This window comes from Cyanistes caeruleus, chromosome Z, assembly GCF_971803275.1.
Source record: "Cyanistes caeruleus chromosome Z, bCyaCae1.hap1.1, whole genome shotgun sequence".
Taxonomy (NCBI): domain Eukaryota; kingdom Metazoa; phylum Chordata; class Aves; order Passeriformes; family Paridae; genus Cyanistes; species Cyanistes caeruleus.
The window spans coordinates 65221852-65246348 of NC_141732.1; the positions used below are offsets into that span (position 1 = coordinate 65221852).

The 24497-nt window shown below is 37.6% G+C and overlaps 1 protein-coding gene across 2 annotated transcripts in view; it reads right to left on the bottom strand.

Annotated features, from left to right (window-relative positions):
• ITGA1 (integrin subunit alpha 1) overlaps positions 1–24497 on the bottom strand; it is a 73601-nt gene that overhangs the window by 22281 nt on the left and 26823 nt on the right. For both annotated transcript variants that reach the window (XM_086869862.1, XM_086869863.1), the window contains exons 2-13: positions 22423–22543; positions 20162–20274; positions 19069–19157; positions 18864–18978; positions 18073–18200; positions 12316–12464; positions 10529–10679; positions 8784–8949; positions 5247–5320; positions 4166–4310; positions 2921–3063; positions 1143–1286 (exon numbers count right to left, since the gene is read on the bottom strand). In XM_086869862.1, the coding sequence (XP_086725988.1) occupies positions 1143–1286; positions 2921–3063; positions 4166–4310; positions 5247–5320; positions 8784–8949; positions 10529–10679; positions 12316–12464; positions 18073–18200; positions 18864–18978; positions 19069–19157; positions 20162–20274; positions 22423–22543 (1538 nt within the window). The remainder of the gene's footprint in view (positions 1–1142; positions 1287–2920; positions 3064–4165; positions 4311–5246; positions 5321–8783; positions 8950–10528; positions 10680–12315; positions 12465–18072; positions 18201–18863; positions 18979–19068; positions 19158–20161; positions 20275–22422; positions 22544–24497) is intronic.

A 24497-nucleotide genomic window follows, 5' to 3' on the forward strand; every position in this document is an offset into this window, starting at 1 on the left:
TCTAAAGGCATTTTCTTAATCTGAGAAGTTTCTAATGAAACACAGATGGTGTTCCACAGAGGGAGGGGAGGGGAGACTCGAGGGGAGGGGAGACTCGAGGAGAGGAGAGGAGACTCGAGGAGAGGAGACTCGAGGAGAGGAGACTCGAGGAGAGGAGACTCGAGGAGAGGAGAGGAGACTCGAGGAGAGGAGACTCGAGGAGAGGAGACTCGAGGAGAGGAGACTCGAGGAGAGGAGAGGAGACTCGAGGAGAGGAGAGGAGACTCGAGGAGAGGAGACTCGAGGAGAGGAGAGGAGACTCGAGGAGAGGAGACTCGAGGAGAGGAGAGGAGACTCGAGGAGAGGAGACTCGAGGAGAGGAGAGGAGACTCGAGGAGAGGAGACTCGAGGAGAGGAGAGGAGACTCGAGGAGAGGAGACTCGAGGAGAGGAGACTCGAGGAGAGGAGAGGAGACTCGAGGAGACTCGAGGAGAGGAGACTCGAGGAGACTCGAGGAGACTCGAGGAGAGGAGACTCGAGGAGAGGAGACTCGAGGAGAGGAGACTCGAGGAGAGGAGAGGAGAGGAGACTCGAGGAGAGGAGACTCGAGGAGAGGAGACTCGAGGAGAGGAGAGGAGAGGAGAGGAGAGGAGAGGAGAGGAGAGGAGAGGAGAGGAGAGGAGAGGAGAGGAGAGGAGAGGAGAGGAGAGGAGAGGAGAGGAGAGGAGAGGAGAGGAGAGGAGAGGAGTCATCCTCAATCTAGTCAGACATTTACAAGCTGTTGGATGTATGGAGTTTAGGTAGCTAAGCAAATAGCAAGGATATCGGAGATCACACTTTTAGAATGGATGAGCCTCATCATTCCCTAATCCATGAAAGAATAAAAATAAGTGATAGAAAAGTAATCCTGTACATTTGAATCCATGCCAAACTTGAGTTTACAGGATATAATAGTTATCTACATAATACACTCCATGCTCAAACAAGATTTCGAGAATGAAATTTAAAATTAAATTGCATTATAATCTCAGTTGTCAAAACCATTTTCCCCTATTTTCAACAGGTCATCTTCCCCAGTTCATATTACTGTATTTCTTTAAAATAAGGATAGGAAGGCAGTAAAGAACATGCTCTATTCCTGTTCAATAAAATCATCACCTTACCTTGTTCAGACTATAAACATATACCTTCCCTTGCTCCTCTTTCTCAGTTCCCATATACATAGGAGCTCCAACAAGAAGAAGGTCTGTAAATGAGTCCCTGTCAATGTCGACTGTGGTGATAACGCCCCCAAAGTATGACCCAATCTGTAGGAAAATATAAAGTATACATCAGAGACAGAGTCAGCAACATCGTCCTTAATTTCCTTTTCAGAGACCAACTTCTTGCATCAATGACAAATATTAACCACTAGGCAGAAATTTTCTTTACAAGCTAGATTTTTTTTTGTCTGTATGCCTGTAAAGCTTGTTTTCAGTTTTAGCATTTGTTGTCGGATTTTTTTTTTTAATTAAATGTTTTATTTATAGTGGGCCATTCAACTTTCAACTCCTCTGAGTCTGAAACTATAAATGGGTGATTTCTACCAGCTATGGGGATTAGGACCTCTTAAGAGAACATTGGAATAAGAGTACCTCGGGCAAGCTAGTTTTCTCAAAAAACAAGTAAAAAAAGCTTGGGCAAAAGCTCTGAGATAGCTCAGTGCAGAGAGCTGCCAAAATTCTCAAGTTACTATTTTCACAGGAACAAAATCTACATGAAGAGATGGATACATTAACAAATTGGGTACAAGCTATAGGATTTATCTGATTACTTTCACTTCACAGATAAGCAAGATACCCTGCAATTCTTTCACACTTAACAGGACAAGCAGCCTCTTCTAGTCCAAGATACATCTCCTCTCACAGAGATGTTTCAAGTAGTCCAGATGTCTCAAACCTTAAAAATCACAGAGTCAGTCAGGCTGAAAGGGACCACAGTGGGCCATCTGGTCCAACCTCTCTGCTGAAGCAGGGTCATCCCAGAGAATATGGCATGGATTGCGCCCAGATGGTTCTTGAGTATCTCCAGTGAGAGAGACTCAAAAACCTCTCTGGACAATCCATTCCAGTGCATGGTCACCCACAAAGTAAAGCATTTAAGTCCCACGTTCAGGTGGAACTTCTTGCGCATCACTCACTGCCCCTTGCCTCTTGTCCTGTTGCTCAGCACCTGGAGCCTGGTCCCTCCTCTGAACCTTCCCTTGCAGACACTGACAGACACTGCTGAGGTCCCATCTCAGAAGTCTCTTCCTGAGGCTGAGCAGGCCCAGATCCCTAATACCTACTTTAGCTCATTGACTCTAAAATGTGTTTGATTGACTGACTGATTAGCTGAGTTGCAGACATCAGCTACAGAAGAAAATTAGGTAACCTGAATGCTCCTGAGAGAAGTTGATACTGTAGCCTGGGGAGATGAGAATAGGCAGTCCTCATAAGCATAGTATTATCTTAATAATACCATCCTTAATTATGCAGTTATGTGGGGATTTTTCCTCCTACAGCAACAGCTTTCAGTGAGCTCCTACTCTGTGTAACCAGCAACTATTCAATACTTCAGTCTATCCCACAAGATGCCCTTGCACAGAACCCTGCTTGTCAAAACTCTTTCCTGCCAGTGACATGCTCTTCCACTCAGCAGACAGACAAAATTGCACATACAGAGATGGCAACAACCAGTTTGACACTGGTTAAGATTTAACCCTCAAAGACAAAATTTCCAAAGATCTACTGAACACTCTACTTCGCATTGCTAATTACACCAGAGGATCTGCCTAACTTTTCCTCCTGATCTTGCTTACAACTCCCAGTTTCATGTGCTCTTCTAATTAATTCTCATTTGAAATACTTATTATGTCTTCTGCTGTATTCCTTTTGTATGTTAATTGTGAACGTATACTTACTTGTTCTCCATTTAATCTCTGAATCACTTGCACCTCTTTTCCTTCCATCTTATAAACAATAACTTGGCCAGTGTGATTGTATCGTGGCTGTCCTGCTATGTACAGCACACCTCCAGGTGTCAGTGCTGAATTCACAGTATATCCTAGGAAGCAGAAAGAAATCAAGTTGTAATACTCACAGAATGCATCAGAAATACTTGCTGTGATTCAGAGCCTTTGTAAGGTTTATTCCACAACTAGATGTTTACCCCTATTCATGGCAGAAAGCAATAGCAGTTAATTATAAGGCCTTTTTTTATTTATCTAAAGCCTGACAGTGAGCACACTGGGTTGTTAAATCTCTTCCCAGGCTGGTGAGCCACGTTAACTTAATTCTCACACAGTGTAAGAAATAACTCATGAAAAGCTCCTTTCAAAGAAGAGTTGTCACTGGCCCACTGTCAAACTCACCGAGTCTTCAAAAAGTGACTCTGGTTATTTTGAACTCTGTTCTGCTTAACATTAACAACAATTTAACAACATTGGTGAAAGAAGACTTAGAAATTTTGCAGTGAAATCAAAACTGTGAAAGAGTTGAAAGCTTTATAGGAGGATACAATCTTAGTTTAAAAATTACCTAATTAGAATTGTAATAAAAGGCAACAGCTAAAGGCATTTGGCAATGAAGAAAGTGTACTTAGGGAAAAAATCAAAATATTCTAGCATTGATTCTTTGTCAATGGAAGTGTGACTTAAATGAGATAACAAACAGAACCATGAGGTATAGAAAGCAAGACCTAGACCAGAGAGCAAGGCTACTGAAGCTTTTTGGTAAAAAAAATAACCTGCCAATAGGCAAAACACTATTACAAAAAAAGATGTTGGTCTTGTTGGTTTTGTCCACCGAGTGAGAGAAAACAGCCTAATTTTAAGAAAACATTTGGACTTAATATTGTATAAGACTTTTTAACTTATCAAGGCATAGAAAAACTTGATAAGAATACTAGAGGAATCTGTGAAATTTTTTTTAAACAGATTGAACATCTCTGTTGAGAAAGTCTAGATATACTTAGGTCTATGTTTGGACTAGTTCTCTAGTTTTAGGAGTTATTTATTTTTTTAAAAGAACATGAAAATTAGAGAGTAGACTTTCTCCCAGGCTGCTGGAATATAAAATATTCTGTAAGATACTCCTTTTGAATGAGCTTTGAGAGAGGTCTTGTAGCATTTGTTGAAAAGTGTTGCAAGGTGGGTTATTTTTCTTACCTAGGTAGGCTGCAAGAGGTTCATTTCTCTCTGAACGCCGGTCACGAAAGGTGTCATTAGTTGGCATTGAAATACCACTGTCTTTCACCATGAGCACTGTGCCATTCCAGTCATACGCTCCAACTGCTCCGAGCATGATCCAGTCCTTGAGGAGAGGAAAACAAAAAGACAGTTCTCTACATCCATCACCTTTTCTCTGTGAATCATCTGTAGACATTCATGGTTCAGGATGCTCACATCTGGGTAATGCTTCCTGCATACTTACATAGCTGGTCTTGTTTTTCCTATTATGTTATGGATCCTACAATCATAGGGTCACAGAAAGGCTTGGGCAAAAATGTCCTCAAAGGTCACCCAGTTCCAGCCCCCATTGCCATGGGCAGGGATGTCACTAACTAGACCAGTTTGTTCAGAGCCCCATTCAACCTGTCTTTGAACACCTCCAGGGATAGGGCATCCACAGTTTCCTGGACAATCTGTTCCAGTGCCTTACTTTGCTCCATGTAAAGAATTTCCTCCTAACATCTGACATAAACCCCTGCTCCTTTAGTTTAAAACTGTTTCCCCTTGTCCTATTGCTAGCTACCCATGTAAAAAGTCATTCTCCCTCCTTTTTATCAGCCCCTTTTAAATACTAGAAGGCTGCTCTAAGGTGTCCCTGGAGTCTTCTCTTCTCCAAGCTAAATAACCCCATCTCTCTCAGCCTGTCTTCACGGGATAGGTGCATCAGATCTCTGGTCATCTTTGTGGCCCTGTGTCTTTCACCTTAAAACATTGCCCCTTGTTCTGTCACTAAAGGCTCTGGTAAAAAGTCTTTCTCAATCTTTCTTAACATATTTTTAGGCTATTTTCCTGACAGAAAATGCTATGGGAATATTAAGTTTAGAGTTCATGTGAAGTATATACGTACTCTCTTGAGCTCTTGTTGTTCATACTCTTTACATACATTTTACTCCAAAACTTCCAACAGCAAACAGGACTATACAAAGAAACCTGAAACCTGAATTTATTCCAAATTCATAGAACCACCAGCAAAAATCCACTTTGTAAAATAACTTCTATATTCAAACAATTTGTTTACCTGAGAATAATGAGCACTGAAACCAGCTTGAGACATTTCCATTTCAAAAGAGGAGGCCTGCTGGTCTGTTGTTGCTATTAAACAGAAAAAAAATAAGTTTCAAGAATAAATTTGTTCCAATCTGAAAAAGTAACTGAAGAGTGCTATGAAAATGATCTTATGATAGTAAAGGATAGCACAATTAACTAATCTATTCAGTGAATATAGTTTACCATAGATTTTTATAATAAACACAGAAATAAAGACCCATGTTGAATGCTACTATTAAGTATGGGAATTTCCATTTTAAAATCATGTCTCAGAACTTGTCAACAAAGTTTCTGGACTAAAACTGACCAGATTTGAACTCAGGCTGTTGGTAAGTATGTTTGGAATGTTTGATTAATATGGTTAAGCCATTTTCCACTTGAGCTAAGTGAACAGTAGAACACCAGCCATGTAACCCTGGCCTTGTATTCAAGCAACTAAAGTTTTGTAGGCAGCTGGAGAAACTTTAAATGAAAAACACTTGATGTTTGTATGAACCTTTGCAAAAACAACACAGGAAAATCTCTGCTGTCCAAGATTCATAAGCCTCAGTGAAGTGGTGGGGAATGGTAATCCTGCCCAGACAATTACATGGAGATCTCATTCACTCAAATGACTTTGTATAAAAAAGGTATCAGGTGATTTTTTACTAGCTTCAGTATCTTGTCAAGTAGTCATATGCTAGTTATTAAACTTTGATGGTCTGTTTTGCTCCCAGGTAAACTTGAAATACCTTTGGAGAAGAAAAAGTTCTGTCTTTCCTCCATTTAAAAGAAAGATAACCAGCCCTTAATAGTCAAGCACTATTTTGCCACTCTAAGCAGCCAAGGGAACTATATTCTGCATGTTGATTCTTCTTTGAGAGAAAGTAGAGGCAAGCTATGAAATCTGCTCTGATGCTGGTCCAGGAAGAGTTCACAGTTTGCTACCAGCTGAGTGCTGCAGCAAGCCTTCAGTGGTGTGAATGAAAATGAACCATAGCAAGCACAGTTGCATGAATTTCAGGCATCTGGACTATTAAATAATGGTGAACTTTTGATACTCAGCAACTAAACCCCAGCAGCTGCTCCCTGGGACATGATGACTTTCCTAATTACTGCAATTTACAGCCAGTTGTAGGAAGGAGACATGATCTCAAAGTGTTTGACATACAAACTTAGACTATCATGTTTCACAAGATGTAGCTGCTTTGCTAAATCTGAAAAAGTAATTTTTAGACATATAACTCTTAAGCTGCACATCTGCTGATGAACAATATTTTCATGCAGTAAAAGATGCCCCTTAATGAGCTGAGAAAGGCAGGATTCTCACAGTCTGAGGCAGAGGACAAAGCTGGTACTGTTGGTGTGTGCAGCTCAAAATACTACTTAGATAATGGCCCTTAGCCTAACTTTCCATTCAGTTCTAAACTGCCAAGCATCTTACAAAGGATATTTTGTGAAAAAACATTTGTGCCTGCCTACGGGTTGGATAAAACATAAAATTGCTGTTAAAAGCAATGTCCATGCCATGAGACACAGAGGCATATGAAAAAGATTATGTGTAAAAATCCACTGGCTGTCAAGCAGGAGTTTTTGTTGGATTTGATTTTTCAAATCTCTCTCAATTTTTCTTTGCATTTTTTGAAGAACTAAAATGAAAATAAGAAATCCAGGAAAAAAAAAAATCAAATGTACTACTACACAAGCAAGAAGCAATTGAGATTGAGAATTTAGACAGATTCAGATATGAAATTTCAACAACCAAGGCTCTTCTGACGCACAGAAGTCACTATGTACATAGCTGATTAATCTCCAATTAAACACATCCAATAAACTGGCTTGAAAGCTGCATGGTACATAATTAATCTGCCTGCTTCCACCACCAGAAAAATGCATGCATGGACACAGTTGTTAATCTAGAATACAAGTGAAGAGCTTGGGATAGGGCAGGAAACTATGCCTGAAGAATCAGCATAAATTGACTCAGTCAGCATTATCTAGCTCCAACCTACTGGAGCAGCTTGACCTTGCTATGTTTTGATAAAAAGCTAAAATATCATTTTCATTTCTATTCTGATTCTCTTGCAGACAGGTTTCTGGGACTTAGGTGGAGGAGGAGAATTTTCATGTCTCATGTTTCAGGTGTCTTATATAGAAATCTTAGTGCATCTCTGAGTTCCTACAGAAAATCTGCAAACCAAGAAGCCTTTTGGCAGTAATGAAATTATTTGGATTTCCAGAAACTCAGTCATGTTAGGTCTTACATACTTCATCTGTTGTTGTCAGGTTAACTAACTTATTCTATATTCATTATAGCTAATGGACAAAAAACTAACATTTTATTCTGACAATGAAATGTAAATATTTTTCTCACTTTTTAAGAAGTATAAAGGACAAAATGAAGACTAAGTTTTCAATTTCTGTTTGAACATGCCCACTGAAAGTGTATTCTTCCTAGTATAAAGGCTTAAGAAAAGAGCACCTTATTCAATGAACTTTGAAGTACTCAATTACCCTAAGTAGGCTAAACTTTGTGCTTTAGAGAGACTAGATTCTCCTCAAACTATTTTTTTTTGCAAAGCTGAGGAAACCAAACTGTCCAGAAAGTAAAAAAAGAACATATAAATTATATTTTAATAAACTATTTATGGCTGAAAATATTTAGTAATAGCTGAAAACATTAATATTTGATCAAACTAAATAATACATAAAAAAAGCCCCAATCTAAATATGTGTGATAAATGTAACTCCATTGTAAAAAAAATTGAAAATACTGTCTCAATTTTGTACATTCAATATTTTCTTTTGTTCCAGCTATAAACTACTCTATTGTAGCTGCTTGGAAAGTTGACGTGTTGAAAAAAATAGTCCAAATAGATGGATGTTTTCTTTGTATTACATGAATCCCATCAGAGTTGGCCAGAATAATTTATAACTAATAAACTCTGTCTCCTCTTACCAGTAGTGTACTTGAAACAAACATGGTTTGGACAATGTTGTCTCGTTTGGAAGGAGAATATAAACAGACATTATGAGAGAATGACTTTTCTGTGTTACAGTCTGAATACTGTGAATCTTCCCAAAGGAAAATTATATCTTGCTAACTTTATACAGCAAGCCCATGCTAACTTTTAGAGCAAAGTGATATGCTGTAATTGATAAATAACCAAAGAGAGACCCTAAACAACTAGGCAGAAAAACAGATGATCATGGGGTAATTGGGTTATGATCTGGCAATATTTTTTACCTAAAAGAGGGCAACTTCCTATTTACCACATTAAAACAGTTCGGGATACCTACCCTTTCAGGCTATTGTCTGTACAGGCTCTAAGTCCTATGAATATAGTCACATCTGTATTTACTATTTTGATGTGTATTATAAAGTCTTTTTGTAACAAGCATGGAAGAAATAATTGCACAATAAATTTAATGCAGCACAATTCAATCCAAAGGAAGGTAAAAACAGGTGTTCTTCTATTTGTTTCAGTTGTAATACAGGCATAAAGTAATATTTTAAATAATGTCATACCTTCCAGGGCAAATATTCTCTCTCCAAGTGCTTCAACAATGGTATAAAGAGCTAATTCATCTGAGACATTGAAAAAATGCTTTTCAGTAGGCTTACTGGCAATTGATCTTATTTCCTCTACAAATTTCTCAGTGCTTAAATTTCCTCTGCTGTAGCTGCCAAGAATCTAAAGAGAATATAAAAAAAAAAAAAACCAAACACAAAACAAAAGACAAATATATATTTCATAACCTGTTTAAAAAGATATCATTGAGGTAGGTTGCCACAGACTAGTGGAAAATCATATCTAACCTTAATTTGTTCTATTAAAACCTCACTCAAATTAATTTGAAAGCATTCTTTCTCAAGGAGAACAGAACTGTATGACAGCTCAGTTGTTTGAAAATACCATTTGACAGGAAACAAAGCAACTCTACGGTGTGATGTCTGCTATCCTCAACTGTACTTTTCACCCTTCTTCAGAAAATTCTAATAATTTATCTTCTGACTTGTTGAAGTAGGCCAAAGTTAAGAAAAAACCAAGAAAACACTGCCCAACCCAGAATTACACTGGGTTCTGCCAGTTCTTATCATAACGTGCTATACAGTCAATTAATGACAAGCTGATTAGGCATAGAATAGTCCTTTATTCTGTGAAGATTTGCACTATAAATACATATAAGAACAATACTTGCATTCAGTGTTAACAACTTCAACACAACACAAGACTTTAGATTTGGTTAGTAGTTTTAACAACACTGCTGTAACAATTCATGATACCTCAGAAAAAAACACCTCACTTCTCTAATTCCCAGACAAACAGATTTTTTTTCTTTTGAAAAGGGCTCTATAGACTAAACTTGATTTGAGAGGGAGACAAAAAACAAATTCCTATGCTCTAGCATCTCAGCCCACTGGATCAATTCAAATTTGGTTCTAAACTGGGACATTATATTAAAATTTTTTTGCAGTGTCAAGGACAACTTTTTCTTCAGTTACCTCTAATTTTTTGAAGAAAACCACTGAAAATCTGTGTGCTGCTGGACTCAACTTCTGTCTTGTATCTTTCTTTAAATCAAGTATAACACCTTTCTTTAAGTTTTGTGTTTTCATACCACCTTATTTTACCAAAAAATAAGATAGCAAAACAAAGAAAGATCACAATGGAGAGGCAACAAACCATTGTCCCTTCAAAATTAATAGCAGCAAATAGAAGATTTGTGTATAAAATACACAAATATAGTGGAGTATTAACACTAAATCCATAACTAATGCTTTCATATTTCTTGATACGGGTTAACCTCTATTCTCATTCAGCTACTGTTTGCTCAACATGAAAATGACAGCTTTAGAATGCAAGCATACAACACAGACATAATGAACATTTTTTTGATGGTTTACATTTGCTGCTTTTTTTTTTTTTAATAGGTAATGTTTCTGCAGAAGTTGCTTAGAATTGTAATAGTCCACTTTGCTCAGTGTTGCTTTTAACAAAAAAGGATTTGATTTGTCCCTCAAACTCTTCCTCCTTTTTCCTCACACAGACACACACCTGTCATCATCTGGAAGACAGATAAATTGCTTTTCTTGTATGCTATAAAATCAGAAAGCAAATTTTTAATGGTTTTTTTTCCCCAGCTTTTTCCTCTCTGAAATAATTGTATTTCCATAAAGATTCTGTGAAATGAACTTCTAAAACTGAAATTACATTTAGAAGATGAAACATGCTTTTAAGATTCTGAATTTTCCCATTAAATTTCACTTACAGCAATAGCAAATCTCTGAATGTTTTCATCTTCACAATCATCAATCACTTCTTGTAATCTGTAGTTGTCATGTGATTCCCCATCAGTCACAATAACCATTACTTTTTGTACTCCTCTTCGTGCACCGTGAGCCTCAGTAAAAGCTTCTTCCCTAAAGGGACCGTAAAGTGTTTTGGAGAAAGGCAATGTCAGCATTTAGCACATGCATCATATTTGCATAGCCAACCATAAACTAAAAGATTTTATATTAACCAGGAAGCAGGAAATTGAGATTAATGTTAACCATGAACAAATTCAAACAACTGCAATTGGAACTTACTTGACAGTTCACAGCCAAAGTTTCACAAGCATTCATTCATCGTTCACTCGAGAGCAATAGCAGAAAATACAAACCTGGGTAGTGAAAAATTCTTTCCCTCTACAAATTAAATTCTGGCACTTTAAAACAGCTTTTGGCATCTTAAAAAAAAAAAGACACCCAGCCAACACCCTCCTTTCCAAAATCCTGTGTAGAAAACCCTCACCTACTTCCACCCTTTAAAGCAGCACTTTAAGTGGTCAAACTACTCAGCTACCAGCACACCTCTGGCACCTATGCTAATTAACACTGGGTGCTGGGGATGTGGCAGAAATAGGTTGCAGGTAAGGTTGGGGCACCCACTTGAATTCTACAGTTGCAGATGGGCAAACAGGCTCTGAGGTTTTGGGCAGCTGTTCACCCAGACTCTGGACCTGACAAGACAAGGCTGGGTTAGGGCTCTGAAGGAGAAGGAAAGAAGCAGGGCTTCCTCTTTTCAGAAAAATACCATAGGATTCTAGGACTGGCCACATGAGTGAAAGCTGAAATTTACCACTGAAATGGCCAAAGGGGGATGACTGTGAGAACAAAAGAAGCTTTTGCTGACAGTTTCTGTATGTACAAGCCTGCAGTAGTTCATGGTACAAAGGGGCTTTCTGAACTAGATGTGGTTTCTGAATACTTGGCAATTCTCAACTGGCTCTGCTTTTGTGAACTTCTTCAGACTTCTCAAGCTTCTACTCGTATCTCAGGAAAACCTTAATATATAAGAATTCAATTGTACACCACATCAACAAAACTTTGGTCAGATAATCAAATTGTTCATCAGAAGGTTGCTGCATATTTCACTAAATGGTTGTTTGTAAATAGTGACTGCAAACTTTTGTGGAATAAAAGCATGCTTTTGTGGTGGAAAAAACAAACCCAGAAAAGAAAAGATACCAGGACACTGTTGTACAGTTTGAAATTTTCTGAGAGATTTTACATTTACTGCCTGTTCTGTGAAGCTCAGATTTCATTTTTTCTCATAAAAGAAGCATTTCTAAATACCGCTATTGCTACAACACATCTTTAATCTCACAATGATCAAGAAGCTTCAAAAACTTAGGATATAAAATTGTTAGGCTTTCTGACAAATGTGGGCCCAAACACTGTAATAATCAACTTCAGAATGAAAACAAATTAACATTAAAAATTCTAATTTTTTGTTTTCTTCTTCTGAAAGAAATTGATTTTCCTTATCCCTCTACATATCCCTCCATATCTATTATATTTTCCTAATTCCTCCATTCAGGAGTCAGCTGCCTTTCACACACAATTGCTCTAGGTGTTGGGTGGAGTCTGCTTATCCACCTTCCTCATAATGATGCTTGCTTAGCTAAAATGAAGTCAGTTGTTAGCCATGCCATGTTTTTAAGACATAAAATCAGAATCACCCCCCTGCCTGTGCTTGTTTCTCCCATGTGCAGGACAACATCTGTGTGCCTACCTGGCTGTGTCTATTCCCAAGGCTGTCATGGTTTGTGTGCCACCTCGCTGGCGTATTCTCGAGGCTGCAGCCATCACATCTTCTGTTGTTGAGTATGTATTCAGGAAAAATTCATGGACTACAGTCTGTCCATACTGAACAATTCCAACCTGAAACACACAGTTCATGTTTAAAACCAACTGAACTTAAAGAAAATATCCCTGCCTCTTGCAGCAGGGTAAATGTCTGTACTTACAGCCAGGAGAAGAACTGAACTCTTTGTGTTTCCTTCAGCATGAAACATCTTTATGAATTTGGGCAAGACTAGCTAGATGACAGTCTCATGAAATATTTTGAAACACACAGTTCATGTTTAAAACCAACTGAACTTAAAGAAAATATCCCTGCCTCTTGCAGCAGGGTAAATGTCTGTACTTACAGCCAGGAGAAGAACTGAACTCTTTGTGTTTCCTTCAGCATGAAACATCTTTATGAATTTGGGCAAGACTAGCTAGATGACAGTCTCATGAAATATTTTGAAGTTTCTAAATTGCATTTATTAAAAACTGGAATAAAGCCAAAAGCTGTCTCAAATCCTTGGTCTTCCTGGATTGTGGCAATCTGAATAGGAGCTCTGCTCTCCTCTAGGCCAAGGCAGACCAATGCCCCAACCATCAGTCGCAGCTCCTCAAAGCTGTTTTCCTTATAGCATATGAAGTCATGGCTCACTCACAACTCTCTTCATTCCACTCAAATAGAATATTCCTACATCCAATGGTTTATTTACCCTAAATTTGGCCTAGAAACAGGAAGACCTTTATCTTAACTCTTATCTTGATGAAGACAGCAGGGACATCCATGACATGCATGTTCTCCCAGCAGGAGATAAATTGAAGTATCACCTGACAAGTACCAGAGGGTACAACATGAAGGAAATGTTTTTTTGGATGAGGAGGGTAATGTAAAGCTTATAGATGACCTTAGCAGGATGAGTCTTTGTGCAGAAGATCAACACAATATTGTACAATAACCACAAAATGCCTGAGGAAATCAGCCGCAAAACCAAGAGTGGAATGAAAAGATGAGAAATATTCTTAAATATTAATTAATTTCTCCCATTCATCTCTGTCAGCTTTAATATTTTGGCAGGTTCCTGACAGCTTTTACTGGGAAGAAGTCACACAATGTTCCATTAGCATATTTCAATTTTACATTACACAAGGCAATTTATAGGTGTTATTTAGGATAATGCAGTATTACGTGGCATTTATGTCTCACTCATCTATTATTAAAAGCACTCTAGCATTAAGGTATTGAAGATCAATAAGACCTCTGGGATGTTTTTTGCCATCATATTACTTTAGAAATGGCTTAGTATGTACTTTACAATTGCTTTACAGGGTTTTTTTTTTTAGGTATTTTCATGGCCTCTCAGATTCTGCAAAGTACTTGTTTGCTTGTAGCAGAAGTGTTAGAATTGTATAAATATTTCACAGTAAACATCATAACGTGATCATTATGAAATGCTAGTTACATATGATTATGGGACTATAATTATAATGGCACGTGATAGCAAAATCTACCCCATTGAATTTCCGTATCTTTTTGAAAACACAGATCTGGGAGAACTGATGTAGACTCAAAGCTACAACGAGTTTCTGCCTTTAAGGTATTTGTCTCTTGGAGGCATGCCCTCTCCCATCTGCAGCAGAGAGAATGTAGAGGCTGCAATGTTCCTGTGAGCAGCGGGCTATTACCCCTGTGCAGTGTTTACAGAACCGAGCAGGGCACACTCTGTATCATCACTCAGAGCATTCATGTGGCACTGAATAAATCACAAGCTGAAGATGAAATTTTTAACCTGTTCCCTCCAAGGCAGCTATTTTGTGGCACACATCTAAAGTGACACACTACATTATCTGAATAGGATGTTGTCAGTCTTTTAAAAAAAACTGCTGTGCACTGGTGATAAACAAGAGATTTGCATCATGCTTGATTTACTGGAGAAGGAGTATTGGCTTAAGAATTCCAGTGCCAGGCACCAATTGTAGCCAGAGACTATAGTGTGCTGGGAAGCTGTCTGGTGTGGATTCATGACTCCTTCTCTGCAGCTTTTGAGGTACCAATAATTAAATCATCTATTGACTGCTGCCAGTGTGAAAAGCATCTGCCAGTCTTTCACAATTCCAGAGACCCATGTTGGTGTTGTCATTTTCCTAAAAAAAGATTACAGGCTGACACCGAGTTGCATCATTTCCTGTTTGAAAGGAAATGTCCATGATCACAGCAAGTACACATTTTGAGCATTTCCTTCTCAGGAAGTGAATGGGAAGAACATCTGAGCCTGAAAACTGTACTATGCAGCATAGCTTGTAAATCAGGAAGGAAGGGGGGCATGTGGTTATCTTATGGGATACAATTGTCAAGTGCGACCCTTCCTTAGCACTAGCTTTGAAAACACTGATCATCACGTTCTACATACTCCATGGCTTCAAAGATGAACCACTCCTCAATAAAAGGTAACAAAAAACCTCTGAGAAAACCCTACTAGGTTTCATGTTCCAGTCTCCTACAGGGTCACAGAATGATCACCTTGTAAAATTAGAGTTGTATTCTATATAACAGTAGAAAATATAACAGTTAGACAGCAATGAAGGTTTGAAGTTTTGTAGCCTTTTCATCCTATGAAAAACTAAAAGCAGCCCATCTACATGACGCAAATGTGCCTTTATGGGACTTCAGCAAGCCCCTGAGAATGATGTTTACAGGCATCATATGTTTTGATTTGCTTGTTTAATTTATATCTGGAAAATGCAATAGTACTACACAGAAGGACATAATTCTGCTCTACTCCAGAGAACCTTTTATTTTTCCCAGCATTACTGACCATAATCTATTGAACATTCTTGTAATTCTTAAGTTTATGTTCCCTTCCCTAGCATTCCATGGCTTCTACATTACACAAGGGAATAATTCTTTAATTGTCCCCAGTTCCTGTGAAAAGTGTTGTACAGAGAGAGAACAGGCCAGTGATGGACTGTTCTACTTTGGAACAAAGCAGTTCTCAGGGCTATGATTTATTGTTGTCCTATAAATGAATACAGACCCTTATTTGCAAAGTACATTCTGGTATTCCCAATAAATTATTAAGCTAATCAATTTGCCAAAAACCAACAACTAGAATAACAAAATGAAAGGAAAACCATTTGGTACATGAAATCAAATGTTAAGGTTCTCAGCATTGGGATGTAGAGAGAAATCAGAAATATTTTTAGATATACTGATACTAAATGTAAAAGAAAAGCAGAGATGGCTTGGGAAGCATTAATGGATTATGAATTTTTTAACATGACATCTTCATAAAGACATCTGAACAAACAACACAAGAAGTAATTTTTACACATTTTGTTTACTTCAAGACAGAAATTACTTGTAAACTCTTGAAAAAACCTTTCTTCATCCTTAATCTTTGTAATACCTCTTAAAAACACTTCTGTTCTTCTGAAGACAAAACTAATCATAAGATATGATTAATCATCTGGAGAAGAGGAAGGGAAGGAAAAAAATACCATAAACTTTGACTTTCTGTATCTGAAACTTTAGGCTTTCATTTTCAAATCTGCCAAACTTGGGACACTGAGTAATTTCTCTCAACTTTATACAAGTGTAATGACCATTGTTCATGGAGGAGGTAAGTGGGAAAAAAAAAACCTCAAAAGCCTCTAATCAAAACACAGTTTTGAACAAGTCACACCCAATCTGCTAAGGAGTTATTCAGTAATCACCTCATTCCTTTCCTGTGGAAAACAATCTTAAGTCAGTGAAAGTCCACTGATTTCTACACGCTCAGTAATAAAATATTAAATTGAAAAAATCAATTTAAACAGACAAGAAGTAAGTTATTGTTCCTGTACTTCTCTTCTGGGCTCCCAGAGGAGAAGGGATAAATAAGCCTGCTCTGTTGTTTCTCCTCTTCCCTATTGTATAGTCATTTAAACATATTTTCTGAGAAAGGAGACAGTGTGGGTGGAGGAAAGAGTATAAACTCCTTACGAACTTCAGATGCACCAGGGTTCCCAAGCAGGGGGCTCAGAGGAGAAGAGAGAGATGAGATGCATTTTGGGGAAGGAGGAAGGTAAGAGGGACTGAGAAAATTCCACTGAGCTTTTGTCATCCATTTCCAGTTTTTCAGCCTCTCTCCTCCTTATCCCTTTCTTATCTCCCTCTCAAATGTTTCTGCTCTGTAGGAACCAGATGCCAAGGCTGACGTCCTCAAGTGAATATGTGTACGTGTGAGAAGAAGGGTAGCTATGCCAAACTGTGGGCACCAGGGATTTTGTAGGTGGAGATGGGAGGCTGCTGGACTGCAGGCCAGAGAGGGACCTTTTGTGCATGAGCTGAGCCACACAGATGAGGCAGTATTCCAAAACTGAACATAACAGAGGTGTGGCATTGTAAAAATTTAGGAGTTGCTGGGTGAGCTAGAGGACTGAGGGTGCAGTAGAGTTGATTCCCCTGCATACCACTCCCATGAAGACCTTTGGGCAGAAGACAGTGATGATTTCCATGCAGCCAATGCCCTATAGTGGGAAGTTCAGATTCGAGTATTTTAAAATGGCACATGTTTGAGTAATCATCTGTTTAAGGGAAGAGAAAGAATTCTTTCCTTTCTGCTGAATTTGACAAAGCATTTTTCCTTCTTCCTCACAATATCTGAAGAAAAGTGTGTTTAAGATAACTGGATATGGCTGTGATGTTGACAGTTTCTAAGTAATTTTATGAGTCAGTGTTCAGCATAGAAAACAGTTACCTGGGTGGTAACTTGAAAACCCCAATTAACATGGAACATTTTGAGAGTAATACTCTCTGCAGACATCTTCTTACAGTCTCCATTGTTAAGGCAGGATCTGAATGCTAGGAGCTAACCCAAAGTTCCAAAACTGCCTGTAGCATATAATTTATTACAGGAGGTCCTGGAAAATCCTTGATTTTGGGAGGCAGAAAATAGAGAAAGGAAAGGAAGAAACAGTTTCTTCTCTGGATGTTAATAAAGCTCTTTGTGTTAATATGTATCCCAGAGTCAATGTTTCCCCCTTCCCAGAGTTCTCTTGGAACAGATATTTACATAATCTGTTCAGCAGCCTGTGGGACATATGCCAGATCCTCAGGGGGGTAATTGGTTGTAGCTCCATTAATTCTGATGGAACCACAGTGATTTATAGCAGCTGGGAATTTGGCCCTCTCCACTTATTATATAAATGCAGCTTCTGCCATTAATAACATACAGCTAAACAGCCACTCGTTAATTAGGATCTCAAGGTTTAAAAGCTGCATGCCCAGTGTTCCACAGTACTAAGAACACTGCTCCAAAAAGCTTACAATCAAAGACTGTCCAAGCCACGCATGTGTGCCTCAGAAGAGCAGAAATGACCTTTGTGCAATGAAGTACAAAGGAAGACAAGAAGGGGCTGTGGAGAGGAAGGAAGTGGGAAAGGACAGTGTTCAAACAGCCTCCCTTAATGCACTTAACTTTTGTTTCTAGGTTAGAAAGTTGGTTTCTCCAGACTGCCTGAGCAGTGGGGGGAGGGACAGTCTTCCTGACATTGCTGCTTGATGACTGAATACTGACTTAGTTGTGGTTTCAGCTATTTTGCTTTAGTATCCTGCTGCTCTAAGTTCTTGGAATCGAAGAGGTCAATAGATGACATTATTATGCCATTTCCTGCAAACTGTTTTTTCCTCTCAAATTAAAAAAGCATAAAATATCTACCATGTTACCTGTGTTTGTTGAGGACCTATATCCATGTTTCTCAGGAGGCTGTTCAGAAAGTCTGTGACACTCTCCCACGGATAAATGCTGTTTGACCCGTCAAGGACTATGACGATGTCCAACTGTGTTTTACACTCTGCAACACAAATTTCCACAAAAGAATTGACAGTAATAAGGATCAGACTTACCTCACAGCCTCAGCTACTTTTGTCATTAGTAACACATGTATATCCTTCTGCAGTGGGGCTGAATTAACATGTGTGATGCCAACTATCATTCTTCAACTTCTACACTGTATTTCACATGGCTTTTGTTCCCTTTATCAGGAAGGGATTTTCTTCAGAGCAGAAATTCAAGAATTTAATCACATAACTGGAGTATTTACCAGTGACCCCCTATCTTCTTCAGTGTCAATCTATTCTTGTACAATTTTTTTTTCAAACGACCAGTTCTTTAAGATTTTTATGTATATTTCTAAGCTGGGTTTGTATTAGGTCTTAATATGCCGTCATTATTTAAAAGGAATCTTTTGGCCATAAGTTAAAAACATAAGCAACTATTTTTAGCAATTGTGTTTGGATGTTACATAGCACTGTAATGATTGTTTATACTGAGATAAATTCCAAAAGTAGGAAGAATTTAGGTTATATACGGACAATGAAAACATTTACTTAACTTGGTAATGCTGGTAGCTAAGTTAAGCAGTTCATTTTTTTTCAGTATGCCTATGTGTATACATTTGTCTTGTTTGTCACTCTTTATTTTTGGACACACAGGAAAATTCCTGCAGCATGCATACCTTGCACAGATGGAGCAATGGCCTCAACAGTTTCAAAAGTGGAGCTGACATTAGAACAAACTCCAGTTGTGTAATGCAAACGTCCACATTTATAAGCATAAAGTGGTCCACATGCCTTTAAAAAATGAAAGAGGGTGAAATGTTTTTGTTATGATACCCGAGAAAAAAAACAGACTTTCAAAATTAGCAAAAAGTCCTTTCTTACCAGAAACCCTCCTTTTGGGTTAGTCACTAAGGTTGTTCCAAGAGTCATGTTTTCTTTTACTTCCACGACATTAGGAACTGAAGTAGAAGCTATAAATAGATTAAAATGTTAAGTATTTGGGAACATGAAAACAAAATGTTAAATTATATGTCCCCTAGTATGGAGCTTCCAGCTTCTAAAATAAAACCCAGACTGACACTGGTTTCATCAAATATTTTAGCACCCTTCCCCCTCCTTCTTCAATTGCAACAATCATGAAAAATTTCTGAGACTGGCTTTTATCCCAGAAAATTTGTCTGGGTTGCTGTCTCAAATAGTTTTCTTGAACCGCAAGAAAAGAAAAAAAAGTAAAAATAACAGCAAAATGAAAACAAGATACTACTACGCACAGAATTTTGTTAATTAGGGGGAAAAGCCCATTCATTTTTACTTTGTCATGCTATAAGTAACTTAATAGCTATTCTATTTATTACTCTTATGTTACATTACTGACATTTAGGTTTTCAAGGAACACAAGGAAATAAAAAAATATCACAACTGGTATATTTAATGAGGTTCATATTCAACAGTAATTTTCTTCCAGTCTACATCAGATATCTCTTGACTTGACCAAGAAAATTATTAATATTGATCTTTGGCATATTAAGATGCATCAGCCTAGTTACATTTCCATCAAAAGCTTATTGATGGCATTATGAAGGCTCTTGGATTCAGAGAGCTTTGGGAAGTGTAATCCATGAAATTATGATTCAAGATCTTCCAGGCTCAATGGCCAGGACTGCAAACACAGTCAATTAATGTCAGTCATAATAAAGTTTTGATAATACAACCACATACCCATTCTAAAATTATGAGCATGTTTTCCACAGGATAGTGGAAAGCTTGAAATAGGCCTTGAAATAAAATTATTATTATTTTTAATGTTATTTTTAATGTTACAAACAAAACTTCCTTCACATTTAGCTCTGGAACCCCATGCAAATTTTCACTAGAAAAACATTTCCAATGCATACTTACTAATGCATACTAATAATCTCCTAAGATCTGACCTCTGTTACTCCTCCATGTGTCACAGCTTTATTTCCTTTCATACCTGGTAAATTCAGTTTCATGCAGGGTGATGGGCTGTCCCTTCCTACAGGGCATTTGTAGACATCTCCTGTTCTTTTCGCAGGTTGTCCAACTAGTGGTGAGCCAATAAGTACCCTGCAAATTAAATAAGTTACCTGAAATACTTCTTTCTAACAAGGCACAAAAGTCAGCAAATAAAACTTATAGAGGGAGCACAGCTGCAGCAAGCTCCACACTAGCAGTACAGAATGGAGAAAAAGAAAAGTATTGATTATACCAGTGCAGATGCAAGAGAAATAATAAGGACATGAAAAGGAAATGTGCCTATATGTATATATGTACCAAAGTACAGAAAAGAATAACATTTTAAAAAGTTCCAGGGGAAAATAAAAGCAATATAGGTGGGTAGATGACAAGTCTTAGGAGCAATACAGAAGGAAAGATATGCTTTATGTAATATGTCCTTGATCTTTAAAAGATCTTAGATGATTTTCCATGCTTAGAGACCAAATGCCAACAGAGAAGCTCACAAGCTCTCAGAGGAAGAATTTAGTCTTAAATAATTTGGAGCAGCACTGTAAAAGACATGTTCTTCCCTCTCATTAATTTAAAAAAAAAAAAAAAAAAAAAAAAAAAGCTATTAAAAGAAATTTCAAGTTTGTAAAATGCAGAGAAGCTGAGTGTGCCTGACATCCCCTGGAAGGTAATCAGTGGCCATCAGGTTCAGGCCGCTGGTGCTGTTCCTTTCTCAGAAAGAAAGAGTCCCATGAAGAGTGTTACATGGTCTGAAAGGATATTTTATTTTGTCTTTTTTGCATGAGGGAATCCCCAAGTTATTGAGAAACAGTTGCAGTCAGATTCAGAGATCTTTTGTTGCTGGAAAGCTGTATTGGTGCCCTACAGGCAGCATTACAGCAGTAGAAAAATCCTCTCAAGGCTCTTTTGTATATTTTTAATTATGATCTTACACATTTAATCAGCTTACATATTTTCTGCTTTAAATGCTGACATGCTGAAAGGTTGACAACTTACAGGAGCTCTGAAGCTCAATTTCAGAGATGTCCAGATCTAGCATACTAGTTTATACCGCTGTCTAGCTACTGGTAGAGCTCATTTCCAGCTCATATTACTGTTTTCTTTCTAAAGGTTTCAGGACTGTTTACAAGAATACAACTTACTTTGCAAAATCCCAGCTCCTAGAATGGATTCCATTTCCTGGAGGTCTAAATTAGCTCAAAGAAGGTCATTATTCTTATTCTCTCATGACCCTCATACAAATGTGTATTTAAACATCCTACAATTGCAGCAGTCAAGAAAAAAGCAGGCTCTGTGGCTTCATTTCTCTGAGCACGGTGTTGCAGTGGTGGTGAGACTCTCAGAGTCTGGCAGACACAGCACTTGCAGTGGTGATTGCTCACCACAGAACAGTCTGGCCTGTCTGTCACACAGCCTCCTGCTGCCTGTCCTCTATGCCTGCAGGAGTCCCTGGGTTTACCAAGAACTATAGAAAAAAGCTCTGGGAAAACCAGAGCCAGCTGTGAAGAATGATAGAGATCTCTTTCCCAAACCTTTTACCATGCAATTGTTATTTCAGTTCTCCAGTCCAGTTGTTAGCCTCTTGGGTTTAACAAGGGAAAAGCATAGGCAGGTGTTTATCAAATGACCAAGGAGCAATGGTATGAGTGAGCATGCCAAAACACAGCCTCTACTTAGAACAATAGGAAGGAAAAGAGAGGTTAAGATAAAGGGTCCCAAATGCAAATATATTACCAGCTGCAAGACAAGAATATTTAGCCCTCCAAAAGGGAAGGCAGAAGGAATAATGTAATAATTAATATTTTGACAGGTAAATCTTCCAACCAACTGAGTTAAGAAGCTCAGTTTAGAAAACCCCTGACAGAAAACTTTTTAAAAACACTTAATGCGTATTATTTAGGTAAAACAGGAGTAATTTCATTGTAAATATATTCTCAGAAGGAAATGGTAAAGACTTAATTTGGTAGATGGTAAAAACAGAACTCAGGCAAAACACAGTACTTTCTCAGCTCTGTCAATGAAGAAATTTACCCATTTTGCAAAGTCATTTACATCTTTGAGAAGATAATTTGAGGTATACATGCAGATATTTCTCTCTCCCAGTTGTTCTGGATTTCCTAAGGACTGTGCATAAGTTTAAGAAATATGCCTGACAGAAACTGACCCTAGCTTGAAACTGAAAGTATAGCACCTGAGTTATTGAATACCTTCTAATTTGGAGTGTTCAGTTAAAAAAAAAGAGCTTACCATTTCCCTTCCTCATTTTCATACTGTTGGACTGTGTACCCGAACATGTCTTCCAGAGGCCCACTGAAGGTCAGTGCATTTTTCACATCAACATTGGAAGTGCAAACAAGCTGAAAGAGAGCTTTAAAAAAAATGGTATTTTAAAAAAAAAATTAGTATGTAGCAGTACAAATAAACCCAAATACTTCTAAAAAATCAACATTCAGTTATGACTTAATGAGAGGTACAGGACATGTTGAAAGTGGCATTTGGGGCACGCACACCACAGCTTGTAAGAGGTTTAAAACAGACTGCCTCGTATATAGATACACAGCTAAATTCTCAGTTGTTAACAGCTGGACTTCTGCATCCAAAACATGTTTTACAAACTCCCATCACTCATTCTAAAATCAATTCTAATGACAGTAAGTTAAACACTATCACCTTTAAGTATAAATAACTTTTTAGTTATTTATCTAGTTTAATTATTCTTTTACCTCCATTCATTTCTAAAGCAAGAATTTAACACAGAATGTTCCGTCCCTCTTTCAAGAAAGTAGTTCTAAGGTTATTTAAACTGGAAAATAACTAATTTTTAACAGAAAATTTTTGCAGAAAAACCACATAGGAAAAAATGAGGAAAAGCTTTCAGATGTATTTAATTTTAATCTATATTAAAGAAAAAAAAAGTATATAGTTGTCTCTTAATTCTATGGAACCATATCCTGATTTCATATAGTACCTATATGTGATTATTTGCAGAATTCCAATACTTGTGCATTTAGGAAAAGTTGCTATACAGTGGTGATCTTGGACTATGGAGAGTTCAGTCAAGAGAGTGAGTCCTTCTTCTGGCTGATTTCCCATACCCTAAAGTTCTGTGATCATCACCAATGAAAATACTGCAGAAGTTTGACTTTATAGCAAGTTTCAAAAAATTTTGAGATATAGGGTAAAAATTCAGCTTGAAGTGATACCTATAACCAACTTCAAGGATCATTAAGAAGAAAAACCCACTACTTATATATGAAAAATAAGGTTATTTATCTTTTCTTTATTTACTATTTCCTACAGTGATCTCTTCTGTCTTTGTCCTGTAAATCAGTTTCAAAAGTAGCCACTGACTCTGCTGCTGCAGAGCTGTATATTTAATTCACAAGAGTCAAAACTAGGTGAATTTGTAGAATATTGAGACTGCTTAAAAACACAAATATGCACAAATTTAATTTAAATTTAAAGAAGCATTTTATGATCATTTGATGACACTTAACAGTTACATAAAAATACCCAAATACCCAATACTTGCTGCATATCAAAGCATCGAAATAATGTCCAGCTACTAAAATACATCTGTGTTATTCACCATTGAGCTGACAAAATTCTCATGGAAAGCTTGTTACTATAATTAAGCTCCCAAGTGGTCAATGCTAATCTGTCTCTCTCAACATCTTATTTCCTGCTTAATGCAGTAAAATTATCACAGAAGACCATTTATCATTCAGTAGGCATTTCCAGTTTCACTGGACAGCAAAAAAAGGGAAAAGTTTAATTTCAGTTATTTTAGTTTTTCTCCCTCCAGTCAGAGTCAGGAAATATAAATAAGTGAAAAAAAAACCTAAAAGAGAGATTAGTTCTTCAGAAAATATTCATTGCAAGTTATAAGAAAAAAATAAGCATTGACAGCCTGGTGGGAAATAATTTGTTGGAAAATCATTTTGTCTCCCTTAAATATTTATGCTAAAAATATTCTGCTGTTCTGTTCATGTGTAATAGGCATTCTCCCTTCCCCTCCCAACCCCCCCATGGCTCAGTCATTCAAGTATAATTAAAATGAACAAACCCATCTTCTAGGAATTCAGTCATCACTAGTTCAAGTCTTTTTTTGTTAAATTTCAGTAATAACTGGAATTTACTACTAAAAGAGTAAAAACATTCACTATTATTACTTTTCAAACCATATGAGAGACAGTGACCTTACATTTACACTCACAGGCTCCCTTCTAGACAGTGAAACAGTACCAATGAGTCACCTGCTAAAGTAACTGTCTAAACTCATTATTTAGCTCAGGAAGAAAGGGAGAAGTAAAATATACCCA